General features: G+C 44.2%; 1 protein-coding gene across 1 annotated transcript in view; it reads left to right on the forward strand.

The window, feature by feature from the left end:
• Window positions 1–4,690: 4,690 nt before the first annotated feature.
• The window catches only part of ankrd50 (ankyrin repeat domain 50), a 31,353-nt gene continuing 16,002 nt past the window's right edge, over window positions 4,691–20,041 (forward strand). Inside the window, exons 1-3 of the mRNA XM_088431886.1 lie at window positions 4,691–4,950; window positions 7,577–8,475; window positions 18,760–18,992. Coding sequence (XP_088288012.1) covers window positions 7,979–8,475; window positions 18,760–18,992 — 730 coding nt within the window. The 5' untranslated portion in view covers window positions 4,691–4,950; window positions 7,577–7,978. The remainder of the gene's footprint in view (window positions 4,951–7,576; window positions 8,476–18,759; window positions 18,993–20,041) is intronic.

A 20,041-nucleotide genomic window follows, 5' to 3' on the forward strand; every position in this document is an offset into this window, starting at 1 on the left:
GAAAAGAGCTAAGGCTAGATGGTCATTAAGTCCAAAAGACGTATTTATATGACTTTACAGCTATCTCCAGATATTTTTACTCCTTCCTTAAATTTGTACCACTCATTCAAGCCCAAAAACGTATTTTTATGTCTTTTAAAGGAGTCTCAGACTTTATCGAAGGTGCGTTCTTTCCTTCCTTTTTTTCTTTCATTCGAAAATAGCTGCATTTTATGAGTTATCTCCAGTTATTTTTAGACCCCTCTAAAATTAGTACCGGGGCCTCTTGAATGACGTTTAATGATGTCTTTGGCATTGCATGAATGAATGGAAAGAAGTATCTGAAAATAGCTGGGTATTTATTTGCTGTATTTTTTTTTTTAATGTTAGAAGAAAAAAGAATTGGGAATTTGAATGAATGGTTTTGAATTTGCAAAAATATATTTTTAATTGTAATTTTGGAATGAATATTTGCAATTTTCTGCTTTAAACTTGCAGGATTATCTGATATTCCTTTACAATGTAATTTTGTCCTAGTTTTCCGAAAAGAAGTCATTTCATATTTTCCCCCTGAATTCAATTTTATGTGTGCAGAATCATTTGTAAATAAATAATAAACATTTGTGCATAGTAACAATAATAATAACTAAAGTAATGACTGTAAGATTTTCATGTGAATGGAAAAAAAGGAAAGGAAAAAAAAGAAGTAAATGAATGTAAGTACTTTTGTAACCTGTGCACGCGCAAACATTACCTCTTGGGACATAAATATTTCAGAGTTGTTGTTAGTTCCAGTCTGCTGGCTTTCGACAAGCCTGCAGCTGAGCAACAAACGACACCTTCCGGGCTACGATGTCACAAGTTCGCAACTTGTTCAGACTAAATACTTGAAACTGATCTGACTTTGCCGTTCGATCTGCGGATACATGTTTGCGCGCTAACCTTGTTGTTCATCCTCCAAAAATATCTGCGAGAAGCTCCCTGGAGTCGTTACGACTGGAAACGAGCACACATGCACCAAACACGCACATATATATATATATATATATATATATATATATATACACACACACACACACACACACACAGTGGGCGTTTCGACTTTCGTTGTATGCGCATCTAAAGTTTTGGAAATCCAAACAACATCATCAAACAAACAAAAAAAAAAGTTACACGGCTGATGACAAACATGCAGGATGTGAAGACTTTTGATTTGTTTGCAGCCCCGTTTCATTTCATCCGCCGTCAAGCGCTGACAACCATTCGGAAATAATCCATTCATCAATTAGGCGGGCGGGGGAAAAAAAAATCCATCAAGAAAAATAAGAGGGTGTACAAAAGTTTGACGAACGGGAAGACAGTTTCTGCGGCAGTGCCATTTGTCAACAAGTCATAAAAGCGTCCAAAATCCAATGAAAACGTCTCCAATTTCTTCCAAGTCGTTGCCTGGTATCACGTTTGCCGCATTCAAATCCCGCGCAGTACCTCATATTCATATTAATAAATGTTCCCCATTTTGTTATGAGCAGACGAGCGAGTGTGTGCGTGTGTTTTAGGAACATAAAACCTAACATTTCAAACACTCAAATCATTTCAGGTTAAAATGAAGAGCAGTCATGTGAAACTTGGCGATACGGCTCATAAAAGAAAACTTCTTCTTCAATGGCTCTAAAACAGCGGTCCGTGGCCCGGTACCGGACCGTGGATCATCTGCCGCACGTGTCACGACTCAGCAACGTGGACCCAAAATGCAAAGAAGCCACTTCATTTGACGATAACAAAAGGAAAAGGATATCAACGGCCTTTGGAAAACTGCCCGTAATAAAGAGTTTGACATATTTTTAGATATAAGTCCCGCATTTTCCGCACTATAAGGCGCACTGGATTATAAGGCGCACCCTCAATTAAATACATCAAAAAACTTTTTCCATATAAAAGGCGCACCGGATTATAAATCGCACCCTCAATTAACGACATATTTTAAAATGTTTTCCATATATAAGGCGCACCCTCAATTAACGACATTTTAAAACTTTTTCCATATATAAGGCGCACCGGATTATAAATCCCACCCTCAATTAATGACATATTTTAAAATGTTTTCCATATATAAGGCGCGCAGGATTGTAAGGCGCACCCTCAATAAATGACATTTTCAAACCATTTCCAAATATAAGGCGCACAATGAATGACATTTAAACATTTTTTTCAACAACAATATAGTAATTCTCAAAGTAATAACAATAATAACTCAAATATTAACTTTAAACTCTCAATAGCATAATAACTCAATGTCAATATGAGCAACCTTGTTCGACTGTAAACACACAAAAGAAACAGGTCAGGTTTACTTTATCACTTGATTCCCCATCTATGAATCTCAACATCGATCCATACATAAGGCGCACCTGATTATAAGGCGCACCATCAGCTTTTTAAAAAAAATTAAGGCTATTAGGTGCGCCTTATAGTGTGGAAAATACGGTAATTATATTTTCGTTACAATACTGTCCCCGACATGCTGTTATGAAATATGAAAGTAAATATTCCATCTGTTGTCTTCCAAGTCTCCCAAAGAAATCCTTGTCCCATTGTAGAATGACTTCTTCGCAATGACAAAAAAAAAAAATCAATATTCCACCAGCCTCAATGATAATGGAGTAATAATAAACAATGAGGACGCCGGCTGATAAAAGGCGCACCACCCGTCGCACTCCAACGGAGCATGAGCATAATTGGTAATCATGGAACTGCACCGCCACGGGCCGGCGGGCGCTCGTTTTTTTTTTTTGGTAATCACAAGACACCGGCGGTTGCGCCACAAGAATCCGTGAGTGTGCGGAGTTCCTCGCTTGTGAGAATTCCCCTCCGAAAAGTCCCCTTCCAGTGACGATAAGATGGCAGCTCAGTGCGTTATCACTAATTTTAAAACAATAGGTTTCACGTATGGCTGCTGAATCAGCTTCATTCAATCCCAAAGACGTGTTTTTACGTTTTTTTGGGGTTTTTTTTTAAGTCTGCAGATATTCATTTTTTTTCCCAAGTATTTTGCTTGGTAGCATGTAATAGTTTACTTTTTGTAATTAAGTACTGAAGTAATTAGTTATTTGAGTATTGAAGTAATGTAATAATTAGCTTACTTTAGCTTTAGCTTTACTTTAGGTACTATCGTACTGAAGTAATCAATTATTTTAGGTAAAAATAATTACTACAGATTTTAATTAGCTGATTATTATCATCCATTTTTAGACACGACTTTCACCAAATTTGAAAAAAACAAACCATTTTTTTAAGTCACTAGATGTCTACTCTTAAAAATATCTTAAAAAAACATTGGTAAATTGTTCTAAAGCGACTACTGTGTAAAGCACTGTATGCCTTGGTTTTGTTCAATTTTAGATAGATGCGCATTGTCATTAGTGACAATTTTGTGGCAGAACTAAAAAAAAAAAAGATGATAGCTCTGTATTTTTATCTATGTTCTTGTTTTTAGTTTTTTTCATCCTAACACTTATCAAATATATATGTAAAGTCCCAAAATACAATATCATGTGCACCCATCTCAGTGGATCTGAAAGAAAGTTCTAAACGCTGCTCATCGCGCGACTGTGGCTACCACGGCGTTCTTTCGACAAAGACAAATTTGCAGCGAATTGGGCAGATTGTCTACGCACGCGGCGCACAGTGTGAAAAAGTGGGAATAAGCAGCAATATGCGTCTGTGCGGCGTTCCCGTTGGGAGGAACGCGCCCGTAAGTCGGCTAGTGCTGACAGATGAGCGGCGGGGTAGCTGGTGGAGAAGCCGCCATTTGCTGAGCGCGCTACGAATTGGCAAGAGAAAATGTGTTAAAATTCAACCCCCGACCGCTGAAGGATGGGAGAATGTATTTACATGAGCACCGCAGGACAACGCCATTGAATGAAAAAATGAGAATGCATGCATTTTTAAAGCTGCTATGCTGTCCTAGTTTCCCGCGGCAAAAATCATTTGATTATTTTGGGCTCATTTGGGGTTTTTGCAAAACATTTTGTTTTCATAGCTGTGGTACGCTGTTACGATTAAAAAAAAAGGGGGGGGGGTATACTTCAGGCCAACTAGCTAGCTAGCATCAGCGCATCTACTCTAGCTACAAATAATTATTATGAATAATAATAATTATATGAGGTCATTTTAGGCTCATTCGGGGTTTTTGCAAAACATTTTGTTTTCATAGCTGTGGTACGCTGTTCCGATTAAAAAAAGGGGGGGTATACTGTAGAGCTACTAGCTAGCTAGCATCAGCGCATCGACTACAAATAATTATTATAAACAATAATATTTATATGAGGTCATGTTATGACTTTCCGTGCATGTTTAGGTGTTTAGGTGCCCAAAAATCAGAAGTAAAATAAATAAATGAATAAGAATAGTACTATTAATGATAATAATACAGAGAATAATACAAAGGAACTCTCACTAAAAGCTTCAATACTAAAGCACAACTATAATAATAAATTAAAACAGTAATAAAAGTTAGCATTTTCAAGACTACTTTTTGGAGTGTGACAATACGTATGAATATTCGCCTATTTCGCCAATCAAATAACGTAAAATTGAGCGAAGCGGCGCGAGCCCAACTGAAAAGACTCCACCTCCCAGAGTGCACCGCGGCCGGCGTGTGTATTGCATGCGGCGGACCGAAAGCGTTACAAGAGTGTTTGGGAGGCGGAGAGTCACAGTCGTCTCGTGTGTGTGTGTGTGTGAGTCGGCCGGGCAGCAGGAGGAGCTCGCATCGACCCGAGACGCAGACGACAAGAAAAGAGAGCGAGGGGTGGAAACAAAAAAAGAAAGAGAGAGAGAGAGAGACGATCGAAAGAAAGACGCGAAGGCTGAGCGGATGAAGAGATCGGAGCGGCGACGGTGAAGTTTGCGGCTTGCAACATGGACATTGACTAAGGACAAAAAGACGACGCGGAGACACGTCGGCGGGAGGTGAGCGAGCGTTTCTGGCTTCGAGCAGCAGCCGGGCGACGAGGAGGGAGGGACGCGGCTGGAAAACCTCACATCTGGCTTTGTTGAAGTTCGCACGACGGGGATCGAACATCTGCAGCCGATGTGTGCGTTTTTCGGCTATTTGCGTTATTGTGAGAAACGGAGCTTTAATACAACGCTTATGAATGGCCGAGCTTTGGCCATGGTGGCCGTACAAAACCACTTTAGTTTTCTTGAGTCTTCTGCCCATTGAACAAATCATCTTCTGTAGTCGTCTTTTAAAAAGGGGGGGTGGGCAACATAAGGAACGTGGGCCGACTACGGTCCGGAGGAGCGTTTGCGCTGCCGTGCGACTCCAAATCAAAATATCCCTACGCGTTCTCACGAAAAATACTTCTTAGAATGGTTGCTACTAATTTGTTACTCGTGGATATATGTAACTATTTTTAATCCAAATTTCTGTAGTATAAACGTGAGCCGATGGGATCTTAAAAATCTTAATTATTTTCCCTAAACAAACACCATTTATTGTTAAAAGATTTTAAAATGCACCCGATTTGACAAAATAAAGTACAAGATCATTTAGCATGTTAGCATCATAGAACAAGTTAGAACCAAATTAGAGTAGTTTTCAAAACCGTATGTCTACAAATGCACAGAAAAACAGTCCTTCCTTGCTAAACATTTAAAATGACCCCTGAAGGAAAATGTCATTTTTAACACAAGATGGATTTTTCAGTCAAATACAGTGCCCATGAAAATAATAAATCGGAAATTTGATTTCAAGCCCTCAAATTGTTGCAAAAAGAATATTTTGACATTTTAGAAAGTATAGCCTTTTAGCACAACACAAATGGCAGTTATTGTTTCAAGTGTTGTTCCGGTTTTAAAATGAAAAATAGGGGCAAAAAAAGTATATTTGTGTATAATTTAGCTTGTTAGCATTTTAGAACAAGTCAGAACGGGACCGTTCGCGTCGTTTGCTGCTAATAAGTACTGCATATATCCATCGCAAGTCATTCTTTTGACATCCAATTGATCCAAAAATTGAATTGAATTTCTTGTAAAATCAAAACTTAAACCTTACGTCCATTATTCAAAGGCATTGAAATTCGCAAAACAACTTCCACGTTTCCTGTGGCAATCGAACATGTGTTCTAGCGTTTAGCATGTTAGCATAACAACGGAGGTAGCCTAGTCAAAATATTCTCTTACATAAAAACGAAAATGGTTGAGCATGCTGGAACTCTGCTAGAATGAAATGCAACATTTCTTGTTGTTATTCTGAAAAAGCAGCGGGGCAAATTCATCCCTTGAACAAGCACATGTGTGCGGGTTAAGTACACAAACAGGTTTTCCCCATTTTGGACTGTGCAGCCCAGTGCGGATGTGAGCTGTTTGGGATTTAAAGGCGCATAGGAAGGAAGGAAAGGGGGCGGGCGGGCGGGGGTAGGGGAGGGGGGGTCACGGTGGACGTGGACGAGACAAACTGCAAAGGGGCGCTTGCCAAGAACTCAGCTTGTTGCGAACAGGGTGGAGGTGGGCTGCGGCCGCTAAAGACACTAGCAAGCTTCACGCTTAGTCATGTTTCAACTCATGTCTTGTCTTCTGCACAAGCTGGGATCAAAAAGTAGTCTTGAAGATGCTAACTTATACGTCCGACGTATTAGGCTAGCTTGAAAGTGCGGGGCTTAATGCTCAGTTCCGAATTTGTTACCAAACGCCATTTTTTCGTGAGGTGGTTCGCGGTGTAAAAATAAATGTGACCCGTGCGTAAACGGCGTAAAACTGTGCCGCGTACGCGGAGGACACGTGACATCAGAGGCAGCAGGCGGGGCTTAACGTTCGTTTTTACCGAAGAACAACAACGACGAACGGGGCCGCGATATTTTCAATCGTGACGTCACCAAATTTGTCGCTAGTTTGTTAAGTGCGAGTTCAGACTGAAGTCGAATGTTAAAAGATCGGATATGTATCGGATTTAGTACCGAACACTCCCGGCCTGGGTCGCATTCGAAGGAAAAAAAAAAAATCGGATACGTGTCGTTCACGCTGTTATCAAAAGATCGGATATGTATCGGATTTAGTCGCACATATTGTACCTAAGGCGCCCGGGTCGCATTTGACAAATAATCGTATGTGTCGTTCACGCTGAAAAAAAAAAAATCGAAATTGAGCCTAGCCTTGAATGTGTGTGTCCAATTCATCATATTTGTGTTAGCGTCTAGCGCTAGCAAGAAAGAGTATCGAGCAGGTTTTGCAAATGTGACTGAACCTTTGAAAAAAATGGTGAGCCATGATTGGTTGTTACCCAGCTTTGAACGCGTGATGTCATTTTCAGTCGAAATGTCTTTTTAAAGGTATTCATTGTACACGATGAAATATATAGTTAACGAATTAAGTTGTTTGCAAGACATCACTTTTGAACTTATTTGGATCTTCAGTGAGTTTGGCAAATGAATGACCGCTACGTTAGCATCTCACGTTAGCCTGCTAAAGAGTGGCTAGCTGCCCCGCGCTTGTCACTTCTAACCAAAAAGCTAGCTTGAGTTGCGCACCTATTGAAAGAACAAAAACATTGCGCCGAGCTAACGAAGCACGCGTTTGTGTTATTTTTTTTCCCCAGACATCATCGTCGAAAATGCAAGCGCCCGCCCGGCCCACGTCAACGTAACGGAAACGCTCGGCCCGGTGGCCACTGCGGCCAATCCGTGGAAATAACGAGAGCGGCTCGCACGGCTAACGGTGCGGAGCCCGTCGGCCGTCGGCCGCCGCGCTCAGGAGCGCCATGCTAAAGCGCCGCCAGAATTACAACCAGGAGCGCTGTGTTCACGCGGAGGGGAAACGCTGGAAAAAGTTGGTGGAGAACCTTGTTTTTTTTTGATCCCCTTCGTTTGATCGTTCCGACCCAGATCCTTCCGTTTGGGCCCATCTCGCCTAAACGCAACCGGCTTTTCCCCGAACGGCCATGGGCGGGATGGGGCGGGCGGCGCTGTGAGGATGCGAGCGGGCGAAGGATGGGATCCGCATGAAGAGGGGGAGGACTAGCTGCGAGCGGCAGAACGCCATGGCCCACGCCAGTTTGCTGCAGGGGAAGCGCTTTTACTGCCGGGAATGGGTCTTCCACAAGATCCAGCATTGCCTCCAGGAGAAGAGCGCCGACGCCGGCGGGACCCCCGGTAAGCAGGCCCCCGGCGGAGGCGCGGCCAAAAGCGCCAACTCCTGGGGGGTGTTGCTGGCCGGCGGGCCCGGCAGCGGGAAGACGGCGCTGTGCACCGAGCTGCTGTGGCCCACGTCGGCGCAGGGGGCCCAACGGGGCCTGCACCGGCAGGGCCTGGCCTTCCATTTCTGCCGGGCGGACGACTCGGACACGCTGTGCGTCGCCGGCTTCGTCCGCGGCCTGGTGGCGCAGATCTGCCGCGGCGGCCTGCTGCCGGGATACGAGGACAAGGTGCGGGACCCGGCCGTGCGGGGGGCGCTCAGGCCCGGCGAGTGCGAGAGGAACCCCGCCGAGGCCTTCAAAAGGTAACGCCGGACGCGACGCGGGAGCTCCTATGCCGTTGCGATAATCCCATATCGTCGCTGGGGTTTACCGTTTTTTTTCCCGATTGTAAGGCGCTGAAGCGAACAAGTACTGAAAACGAGGAAAACTTTATTCGATCCGTAAAGTGGGAACGTTTGAGAAAACAGTCTCAACTTCCTAAAGGTCTTAATTACTTGCGTTCATTCCCGTAAATTATTACAAGTTGTTGAGCATAAAGTATGTTTCAGATTTCCCACATTGTCAGCAGTCAGTGAACGCCTAGCTTTTTTGGTCATAAGTCACATACGAGTTAATTATTAAGTAAAGATTATTCAGTTTCACTGCAGTTTTTTTATGTGTTCACGGATGTCACAAAACGCTAACGAACAAATACGGCGCAAACTCGAAGCCCGGGAGCCAGATGCGGCCCGCTACACCATTTTATGTAGCCCGAAAATGCATTTGTGCTAACATCCGTGTTTTTTTATTTATTTATTTGACCTGAACCAAGATTTTCTGTTAAAATGAATCAACTGACCTGCGGCAACGCGACTTAAGTGAGTGAATGATAAAAGCGATGGCAACAGTAATGTAAACAAATGCCCACCTTTGTCGCTCAGTTATGTCATTTTACTACATTCTTCCTTGCTATGTGGGAAAAAGAAAAATTTAGCTTTTAGCATTTAGCATTGACCTTTATATAACCCTTGTCCGGTGCTTCCAGGTGAGTCTGGAAATTTGCTTTTGCCTCCAAACATACAATTACAAAGAAAACCCTTCCCCCTGCCACCCCCTGACCCTGACGCGCCCCTCCCCCGTCCCCCCCCCCCCCCCCCTCCACCTCTGCAGGCGCACTGAATGTCATGCCCGGCTAGCTTTTTGTGGGAGCGTTGCGATGTTTGCGCGTCATTCGCTAACAGAGCTACGGGCTAACAGAGCTACGGGCTAACCCGAGCGATAGCTCTGCCGGGCGGATAAGTACACGAGTTAGCGTATAGGTCAGGCGGTTTGTGCGCACTCTGAGCTCTCGCGTTTCCCGTCTAGCCATCTGCCGACGCTTGTTGCGCCAGCTGAACATCTCTCTCGCACACACACGTTGCGGAAAAGTAGGTCATGGCGAGGTAAAGCATTTTTTTTAAACGCTCACCAGAGTCAACACACCTTTTTGTTTTTAATCCCGCCCCCACCTGATACTCTGGTTCCCAGAGAAGCACTCGTCATCTGCTCGTAATCATGAGGCCTCAGTTCACCCGCGACCCCCCCCACCAGGTAAAAAGCGGGTTACTCGAGGGGCTGAAATAGTTTGAAGCCGAGCCGGACGCCGACTGGCTTTTGCCTTGGTGGGGGGCCGTTTTTTTCACGACAGAAGCCTCAAGGACTAAACTAAAACAACACTTTGAAAACGCTGTAATACGCATGCCAGGCCTGTAGTTGGCGACGTCCCGTCAGAATAGAACGCAAGCAATCTTTTGTGGCTGTGTACAAGACCAGTCAAAAGTTTACAAACACTCTTTAGCTCAGTAAACCTGAATTGTAGGCTAATATATAAATGGCATTATGTAAAAATATTGATGGCTTTATTTGGTGATTAAAACATTGTATATAATTCAAATTTTCTTGATTGGCCCTTTATTTGCTTTGCGCATCTTGGAATTTTCTCATTCAACTTTACAATAATTATGAGCTTCGAAATTTATCCCCCCCAAAAAAATCAAGTATGGTTTTAATCAGAGTAATAAATCCAAACAAAAAAATATTTACTTATTAGATAAATTATTTAAATGTAATAAATTATTTATTTATATTTACGCGTCTTGTACTGTAAACTACCACCCAGTATTCTGCCAATGTATAGAACCTCCATTTTACGATTTTACGCTGATTTAGCTAAATTAGCGAAATTTACGATTCTTAAAACGACAAATTAATCAAACTCTACTTTTGAATGTGTTAGATTGCATTTGTATGTGACGACGGTGTTTCCAAACGTTTGACTGGTGCTGTATGCGGCTTACGATTTGACACCCTAACCGGGAAAAATTAATGGTGCTCAAAGTGTACACTTTGCTAAAGTAGCGACGTTGTTTTGGTTGTACACATGTCCTGTTTTAACCGTCTACAATTGTCAGCGTTCATTCGGAACAAAACTTCGCAATCAGTTTCCATTTTTGGGGACCTAAAAATAAATAAATAAATAACTTAATTGCCATGTAAATCATTCAATTTTTACCTCTGCATTTTTCTCATGAATGTATCTCTCTTGGTTTTGGGTTGCAGTTTGATTAAAAAAAGTGAAATAATTAAATCATAATTACATTTTTTTTTTTTTACTTTAAATTCATATAGGCATTTATCTAAACGGCTTTTCATGTAATCAAAAGGTCCGCCCCCCCATTCTTCAGATTATTATTCTTAACATCTGATTGAAAAGTTTGATTGATTTACGCTTGTTTTGTTGACTCATTTTAGCGAAGCTCCATTTAATGGCTGCATAACACAACCCCATCCACTACTGCAGCTTCTATTCTATGCACCGTATAATGTGTTGTGCTCTAAATATGAAAACAGTTTTAAAATCGATCATTCATTGAAAATGTGCCTTTTAATGTGCCTTATCGTGCAGAAAAAACTGTAATGTGCAGATTTGAACAAATTGGCATAATCAAACATGCACAAGTATCTGATATCTAGTATCTTCTCCCCGGTGTCATATTGGCTGTTTCAGAGTGCTACGATTGTGTTTTGACCAAAGGATTAAAAAAAAAAAGAAATAATGGCCGGGGAGTAAAGGTTTATCGTTACTGCAGCGCGGCAGGCCTTGGGATAACGATTCACAAGGGGGTGCGCTTGTTTTGACTGCGCACTTCCAAGGCCACTCGGTAAAACGTTATACAGGTTGCATTTAGTTAAGAGTGTTGTTAAACAGATTTTTTTTTTTCTTCTTCTTCTCGGGAGCCTTTAGCCTCCGCCAACCCCCGTCCAGCTGTGATTTTGGGCCGGCGAGTGCATGCGAGAGGCCCCCGCCAAATTCTTTGGCCCGGTCAAAGGCAAACAAGTCGGTTTGTTGATAGTAATCGCCAGTCGCGTGTTAATGCAACCAAACCGGTTCGGACACGGCTTGACGTCGGCGCGTACAAGCCCGCCGCTGCTTTTTCCCACCGCGCGTCCCGACTTGAGGCATTTGGAGCGCGGATTTGAATGCTTTCCTTGCCCTTTTTGCAAAGCGGCGACACATTTCTCTTGGGAATGTCGTATTCTAGATATGCCTTTAGAGCCGGGCGATACAGGAACGAAAAAAAACAGGCGGTTTGATGGCTCGCCCAACAGGTTTGCGCAATGGGGTACGCGCCACTGACTCACTCGCCGTCAAACGGCGCAGGAAAAAATAGATGTACGAGTTGTCACAATTATGTCATTTCGAGGAATTAAAAAAAAAAAAACATGAGTGGTGAGGATGGAGAAAATGCGGTCGCCATGCGACAAAAATAAAAGAAAATCAGAGGGTCAAATTTCAGCTGGGGCATCCTTAAAAAGTCTTAAATTTGGCTCTCCCGAAGGCCTTCGTTAGCCTCGAAAATGTTACAGAAAGCTAAATCTGACGTTTAAATCAAATAAAACGGCCGTGCGTTTGTATGGAAATCGTTGCGCTGTTTAGAGCAGTAATCGATAAATCGACAAGCGATCGATTGATTTTTTTCAATTTCGAATAAGTTATTGTAAACCAGTAACTCAATCCGTTTCAAAAAAATTTTTTCCCTCTAAATAATACCAATAAAAAGTAATTAGTTGAAAAAATGGTTTTGCGACATACTTTGATGCGATGAAATAATCGATCGAATAATTATTCTGCAGTGACAAGTACAGTGCTTGCTTTTTCAAATTTTGCAATATTGCGCAACAGAGATCAGCCTGAGGTAAAACTCTTACCAACTTCCGTCAATGGTAATAAAAGAGCCCGTAAACCAGGGCTCCAGTTTTGTTCCGGGCAAAAATGTGGTCCAGATCCGGCCCACGTTTTGGAGACCACTCTCCTAAATTGTCTTTAATGTTGCTGCTTTCAAGCCACCCTCTTTTGTGGAGTATTTTTGCAATTTGCTATCAGGGGTCTGACAGGCATTTACACTGTTGTGCAGACGTTTGTTCAGCTGTTGTAGTGTTGCGTTGGCGCAAGACCTTTCCGTTGACGGACGCCTTTTTGAAGTAGTGTACGAACTGATCGCATGTAGGAGCGATGAGAGGGTTGTTCACAAAAACAAACGTTCAAATTAAAACCAAAACAAAAATCGATTTTGGACAAAAAGGCTGTTATGTACATTGTTTGCATGGTGACCCATTTGGAACATCTAAATGACCGGAAAATTTTCAGTTTCTTTTTTTTTTTTTTTTTTTTTTTTTTTACGAGTATGTCACAACCATGATAGTAAACAAGAATGGCGGATCACAGCTACGCGACACCACTATGGCCTGTGGCGTTTCCCATTATTCGGGGACAGGGACCAAGCCTAACTTCAGGTATTTATGGCAAAATCAACTGGCGCCACGTTGCGAAGAAACGAAAAAAAAAACTGCTTTTGAGCGCATTCAACGTTACGCCGGCGCTGCATTCACTGACCGCTGGCAACGTGGAAAATCTGAAACACACTTAATCCGCAACAAATATATAACATACGAACGTGAACACAAGACAAAATGAAGACTTTACAACCATGAGATTCATTCCGTTTTGCTGTAGTTTTTAGTCACCAGATCGTTGGTGCGTTTTATTCGAGGTAACATAAAAAATACCAAAATTTGACTTTAAAATGCGGGTGCGTCCTATATTTGGAGAATTCCGGGTCATGTCGTGATTTTTATACTGTGCTGGTTCCACTAAGGACGTCCGCCTGCATATCTTGGCAGCGCGGCACGTCTCAAACCAAACAATCCGAATCCGCGTTCACCTCGTCACAATAATCAAACATGAGAACATAATTGGCGGGCCGGCTTCGGTGTTTTGACTGCTTTTCGTCGGTCGGGTTTCCAACAGGCGCTCGACCTACAACATGCCTTTTCCTTCAGGACAAAAGAACTGGCTTCAAACGAGAGGGGGGGGCGGGAATTAACGCGGTCATGTGGGCCAAACGAATTCCAGCACTTTTGTTTTTCGCTGATGGCACAAAAGTGTGTAGTTTAGTAGGTGTGACCTTATCCGGCTGGGCCGGGCCGGGATTCAAGCTTCTGCTGCAGTCCCCGTGATGAACTGCCACAAGTTTTAAGTATTGAACCAAATGTTTTATACCTTTTTACCGGGCGAGAAATAGATGGCGCAGTTAGGATTTCTGGCAACTACATAAAACACCGCCAAGCGGATTTGTTCCAAATGAGCCGTTGATATTATGCCAATTGAAACTGGCTCGGTAGTCTGTAAATGACATATAACCCAACAGGGAAATTTTCAACTCCTGGGAGCGAGACTTTCGAGTGGCGAAAAGCCAGAAAGGAGGGAAAAAAAAAACATCTAACGTGTTTCCTCTTGGGCAATTGAGGGGAAATTGGCCATGTCGCATGTTTTATTGCAGATTCTAAACAGAATTCAAAGCCGAGCACGTTTGGGTTTCAAGTACGCTAAAGCGGGGCCGTTTCTTTTCCGTTGGTGCGTTGACTCCCGGACCGGGCGGCGCTACTTTTGGAGCTTTGAGGAACGCTGGCCGTGCCTTTCATGCGGTGCACGGCAGCGGAAGATTTGCTGAAAATTAGGGCCGCGTTTTAGCAAGCGACAACCCCCCCTCCCCCACCCCCACCCCTTGTGACGCATCAACTCCAGTGGAGCAGAAGAGGAGAAACGGCAGCGGCAAGGGTGCAATGATGACTCAGCGCTCTGTGGCTAGCCTCTGTCTCATTACTGGCAGATATTATCTGAGTGTATAATAAATAAAGCTCATAAACGCAGAGTTCGGTCTTACTCGGATTGCATGGACGTAAACGAGAAACTTGGGCGAAAGAAAAAGTTAGCTCGAGTTTTTTCAGTCACGTACGCCAGCTACGATTCCAACGAATCCCCCCGATGACTTCGGTCCTCATCAAGTCATTGACGTGGACTAAAGCTTGAAGGGTAATCCGGACTTGGCTTGACTCGACTTTAACGGCCGCTCCGAAAGAGCGCGCGGGGTTTGCGGAGATTCCCCACACGCCGCGGTGTCGGCGGGGAAACGCGGGGTGAGTTATACGGGGATGAAATTTCAGATTCCGTTGGCGGAATGCGCACCTCACTTGGACTGGGAAGAGCCTCGGGGATTCGCGGTAGTTATCCGAGGCATGCGTGCGGGCTAAAAAAGTAGCATGCGTATACCACTGGAAATTCATTAGCGGCGCGATGAGTCGGACGGATAAATAAACAGAGGGAGTAACGGGACGCAACTTTGGCGTGGTTTGACCTAGTTCGGCAGTTTGGGGGGGGGGAAGCTAATTTGGAGCGGACGCCATCCCAGATGCAGCCCTCGATGTTTTCTCCACCGAAATAAAAGAAAAACAATGCGGTCTTTTCTATGTGGTGGATCCCGTGACTGAGCAATTGAGGGCATCATGAGACTTCAGCTCAGATCACCAGACATTGACGTTAAATTTGGCTTTTTTTTGGTAAAAATTAGGCCCAATTATGGAAAATGAAACCTCCGCGTGTTTATTTTCTAGACCAAGAGGACTTGGAGGATGCTAGGTCCAATTCAAAAAAGCGCAGCAGACATTGGAAAGGAAACAAGCAAACGAGGGTGTTCTCTGCAAAAAATAATGAAAGAATATGAGAAATGATCAAATCCCTCCAGATAAGGTGAAGTATGAGTCAGCGGCTGTTTTACTGCATCTCCCTGACTACATAAAGTCCCTCCGTGCTAAATAAACGCTTGAATCAATTACCCAATCGTCGCTGAACGCTTTGTTCCCAGCTCCCAGATATTATTCTTATAAGATCGTTAAATCGTAGAAAACGGTAGATGTGAGACGTTAGACGTGAGAAGATAAACGGTCCCAGTGGGGTGGCGTTAGCTATATCCATCCGATTCTGAGAGCTGACGGGGGTATTACAAGAACGTCAAGGTTTAAAAATTTAAAAATGTGAGGATAAGTGAGTACAAAAAAAAAAAAAAATCATTGAAACGTCATGATGTACATACCAGACTAGTAGATTTGTTTTTGTCAAGCTGGCTCAACACGCAATCCTCCAAGAACTGAAGAAAAAACTGTGATTGTAGACTGTCCTTGTAATGAAGAATGCGCCTAAGTAAAGACTACGATGCGTTAAGAACCAAAATCAGGTCAAGCCTAGTGGATGTCATAGGACGAATCGCACAAAAGTTTGAAAAATACGACAAGGGCCACACGTCTTCGCGCGCCTTTCCTCACAAGCTCAACTCATCTTGACAACCGTTGTCCAAGCCCAATCTCCAGTGATGGTGGTCCTCAGTTTACGACCTACAACGTGTTAAGACTTAAATCCAAGCGGCACTACTCAGTTCTAAACCAAGGAGGTTCCTCTACTACAAGAACCCGGACAACGACCTTGATTGCATGTGATTTTTTTCCCATCTGGCGCCCGGTCAGGGTCGTCCCCGTACCGTCATCGGAGCATCCCCCTTCCAACGAGTTGCCTTGTTGCTCGACGCCGCCTTAATCTTTCAACCGCATCGGCGTTTCCGCGAGAGTGAGCGAGCGCGACATGACAGATGGCGGATGCGTTCAATGCTTTTCACACCACGTCTTCCGCACGACGCTCGGCATCGGCTCAGACATATGCCGAGGACCCGAGATGGAGGCGCGCGCTCGGGAAAGTGGCTTTTGTTGCGCCCGCTTGGCCCTTGTATCCCGCCGAGTTGCTTTTGTGCGGCGCTCCTGTCTTTTGACTCTTTGACAGGCCGAAAGTAGCTGAATTGCGCCAGGACAATGGCCCATTGTCCGGCCCACTTGCTGTCACTGTGGATTTGATTGTCTCGGGAGGCGACGCAGACAGGGCCATTCACGCCCAGTCATCCCCGAGCGTGGACATTCCTTTTGGCGACGCTCCCAGATGGCAGCGCAGGTTCTCGGCGGGCCGCGGCCATCGGGGGAGATTAGCCGAGGAAGACCGCAACGAAGCGGGGAAAATCGTCTTAAGGGTGTTAGAGGAGATTTGCAAAAAACGTGTCCCGGGGCGGTAGATGTTTCTTTCAGGACTGTTTTTAGGCCCTTGTCTACACGTACGCATCGGACACGCTAAATTGTCCTTTGGTGTGATTGGGCGCTGGATTGGTTTTCACCCCCGTGTGCCCTGCAATTGGCTGGCAACCAGTTCAGGGTGTACCCAAATTCAGCTGGGATAGGCACCTGCAAGCCTTGTGAGGAGAAGGGGCTTGAGAAAATGGATGTATGTATGAATAATTCTCCTCTCTTAGTGTGTAAAAAAATACAAAAAAATCCATCCAGTGCGCTTTCCTTCATTTCCAAGCATGCCAAACCGCTAGTAGTTTCGCCAAATTCTGTCCAATCAGAAAGGACTTCCGTCTCTTAACGTCACCGGCGCCTGCGTTTTTGGCGGGGTGTTCGGTGGAGGGATGATGTAAAACTCCGGTATGCAAATGTGGAGCCGGAAAATTTAGGAAATTTGAGTTTTTGAGACCTAAAAACAAAAACCCAGGCACCTATAGGGCCAAGTGGGGACATTTATATCTAATTTGTAAGAACCCCAGCTACGCGTATACTAGATCAGTCATTCCAAACGATCTGTGTTTGTTTTACGTGAGACTAATTTCATCGTACACCGGCAACAAAAATGTGCCGAAAGCAACCTTGGGAGAGGTGACGGATTTTATCCGGCTTCTATTAAAAGACGGCTTGTTTTCCTATCGATTCATTGATTTGTTCAACTCTATTTTTAAACGCTTAATTAACGCGGGCCCTGATTAAAATGTCAGCTACCTGAACCTCCTTTATCGCCGGCTGTTGAGCTCGAAGTAATTTCAGGAGTCTCGGGAAATGACATTTTGCCCGTCTTACGCCCGCGGCGCTCGCACAGGAACGGAGCAGCTCAAACGAGACTGGGCAGAGCTCGAATGCGTCCGTCGACCGCCGCGGTTCACTTAGCGTTCATGTGCGACATTAGCGACGGAGCTTACAGATTCCATGTCTGGCTAGCGGCTTGCCGTCGCTGGAATGCTTCACGTTTAAACGGCCAGCTTGTAACGTGGCGTCCCCTTTCAAATATCGGACGACGTGTTTGCTTCGATGTGACATTGCCGCGCGGGTCGACTTCAATTCACAGTCTGCTTCCAAAGCGTACGGGATAATATTACATATTAATAATAGCACCTCAAGACATTAGCTCACAGGTCGGTACAAAAAGGCCCGATGAATTATAAATGCCGCTGTGAGACGAAATAATGTGCAGTGGACTGAGCGGATGCATATTTAACGCCCACTCGGGAAGTTCTGTCCTTCACGTCAAAGCCGCGCAGTGCTTTAGTTAGTTGCAGTTGATGGTGAAAGATCGTGAAAGGTAGAGATATTTAGAGGGAAGAAATATTTACAAGGTTTCTCAAGCATAACTTGCGCACGGCTCAACGCCGGTGGAATCGGTCACAGTCATCTTTCCCCTTTCAAAATAAATAATACGGGGCTGCATGATAAACTAAAATAAATAAAGTAAATAATAAAACAAATTCACAAGACATGGCAAAAACTTGGCACATCGGGCAACATGCTTAAATGCTTGCAGAGTGCAAACCAATGAAAATAATGAAGCCTTCTTAGAACCAAGCACATTATTTACTTTTATGCAAATTAATTAAAATCAATTAGCAGTCAAAATGTCATTTTCGGTCATTTCAAACCGAATTTATTCCAATTGTGGGTCTCAATCGACAGCTAGCACTGTATATTTCGGAATCGGGTGAGAAACTCAATGCCATTTCACACTGGTAAATAATAGATTAGGGTGAGAAAAGCAGAGGTTTTTGTCACGCAAATATCCGGGAAACACTTCCCCCTGGTGGTTGAACGACATGTATAGCCGGCTTTTTAAATGTCAATATCGCAGAGGATCAGCTTAATTAATCGTGGGAGGCAATATCGCGATTAAAATGCGATTGATTGTGCAGCAAAAAATGCAATTCTCATTTTTATGTTTGGTTGGTGGCACTGAACAGCTTGAATCCTAGTTTTCTTTTTTCTGCAAATGTTTATCTGCCAAAGCGCTGCATGTTGCAAAGTGAGTTTGAACACCTCTTATCTCGTAAAGCCGCGTTCACCTACCGACACGTTTCCCCTCCGTCCTTTGGCAGATGCGTTCTCTTGCCCCTCCTGAGCGCCAAGCCGCCGCCGCAGGCTCTCTTCCTGCTGGTGGACTCGGTGGACGAGGGCGGCCAGCTGGGCGAGGCGGAGCAGAGGTCTCCGCCGGGTTCCCCGAGGACCATCGCCGAGCTCCTCGCCAGCCACCACGAGTTTCTGCCGCCCTGGCTTCTGCTCATCTGCTCTGCGAGGAGACAGAACAAGGCCATTACTAAACTCTTCACAGGTAAGAAGAAATCTCTTTGCGTCACACTTGTTAGTCTTGCTCATTTCCATCTGAAACTTGATTGGCTGCCAAGCCGGCGGGAAAAGGTATCTCCGGCATCTAGATGGGCCAGAAAGACATGGGAGGGGGCGGCGGTGCGGCGCTTGCCTGATGTCCTGTGACACCGGCTGCCGTTATCTCGTCAGGCCAGCGGCGGCCATCCCGTTAATCAACACGCCATTCTGCCTTCCCAAAAGCTTTCCGACACCCAGCTCGTTTTTTTTTTTTTTACAATGAAACGGAATTACTGCAGTCATAACCCCACATTATGGCACCGTTTTGCATATTTGAGTTTGGTTTACGGCCTGAAGCCGGGCATTGCGAAAATGCGCTTGGCGTCGTACTACGCGCTTCCAAGGTGAGGATTTGCCGTCTATTGTGTCACGCCGAACAATAGGGTGACAAGCGGTACAAAGGAGACATCTTGTCTTTTGTCTTGCTGCAATTTGGACGCCTTTCCGGGCGCTCCGCCATTACAAGCATGTTGTCGGTATGCTGGGGTTCTTGATTTACATCAGATTTTGCAAAGCCCACAGAGGAACGAGAAATCATTTTGCAACCCCTCACTCGCCACGCCCACTATTAATATTATTCTTAATAAAAAAAATTATACCGAAAACAATATATATATTTTTTGTAACACTAAAGCAAAAAAGCAAGATAAATCAAATTTCAACAACTGTTATCTATGTTTTATAGAATTTACACAGCTTACAGATTAGTCTAAACCTGAAAAAAAAAGTCAATCGTTTTTTACATATACATTCCTCCTTGCATGGCAAAAACAAAACATTTTCCTTGAGTTATGGACTGCTATAACGACACATAACTTAGCGTAATTCCCCAAATATAAGACCAATTTGGGAAGATTGACCTGTCGCCCACATAAGTCGAGTTTTGAAGCACAGATGCACATTTTCACATCCGCCGTATTCTTTACCGTATGATTACCGTAACGGGACGAGCAGGAGGTCAGACATCAGCAGCTCGTGTTAGCTGAGGTGGTTAAT

Source organism: Hippichthys cyanospilos, chromosome 13 (assembly GCF_059441005.1).
Source record: "Hippichthys cyanospilos isolate Australia breed blue-spotted pipefish chromosome 13, RoL_Hcya_1.0, whole genome shotgun sequence".
Classification (NCBI taxonomy): domain Eukaryota; kingdom Metazoa; phylum Chordata; class Actinopteri; order Syngnathiformes; family Syngnathidae; genus Hippichthys; species Hippichthys cyanospilos.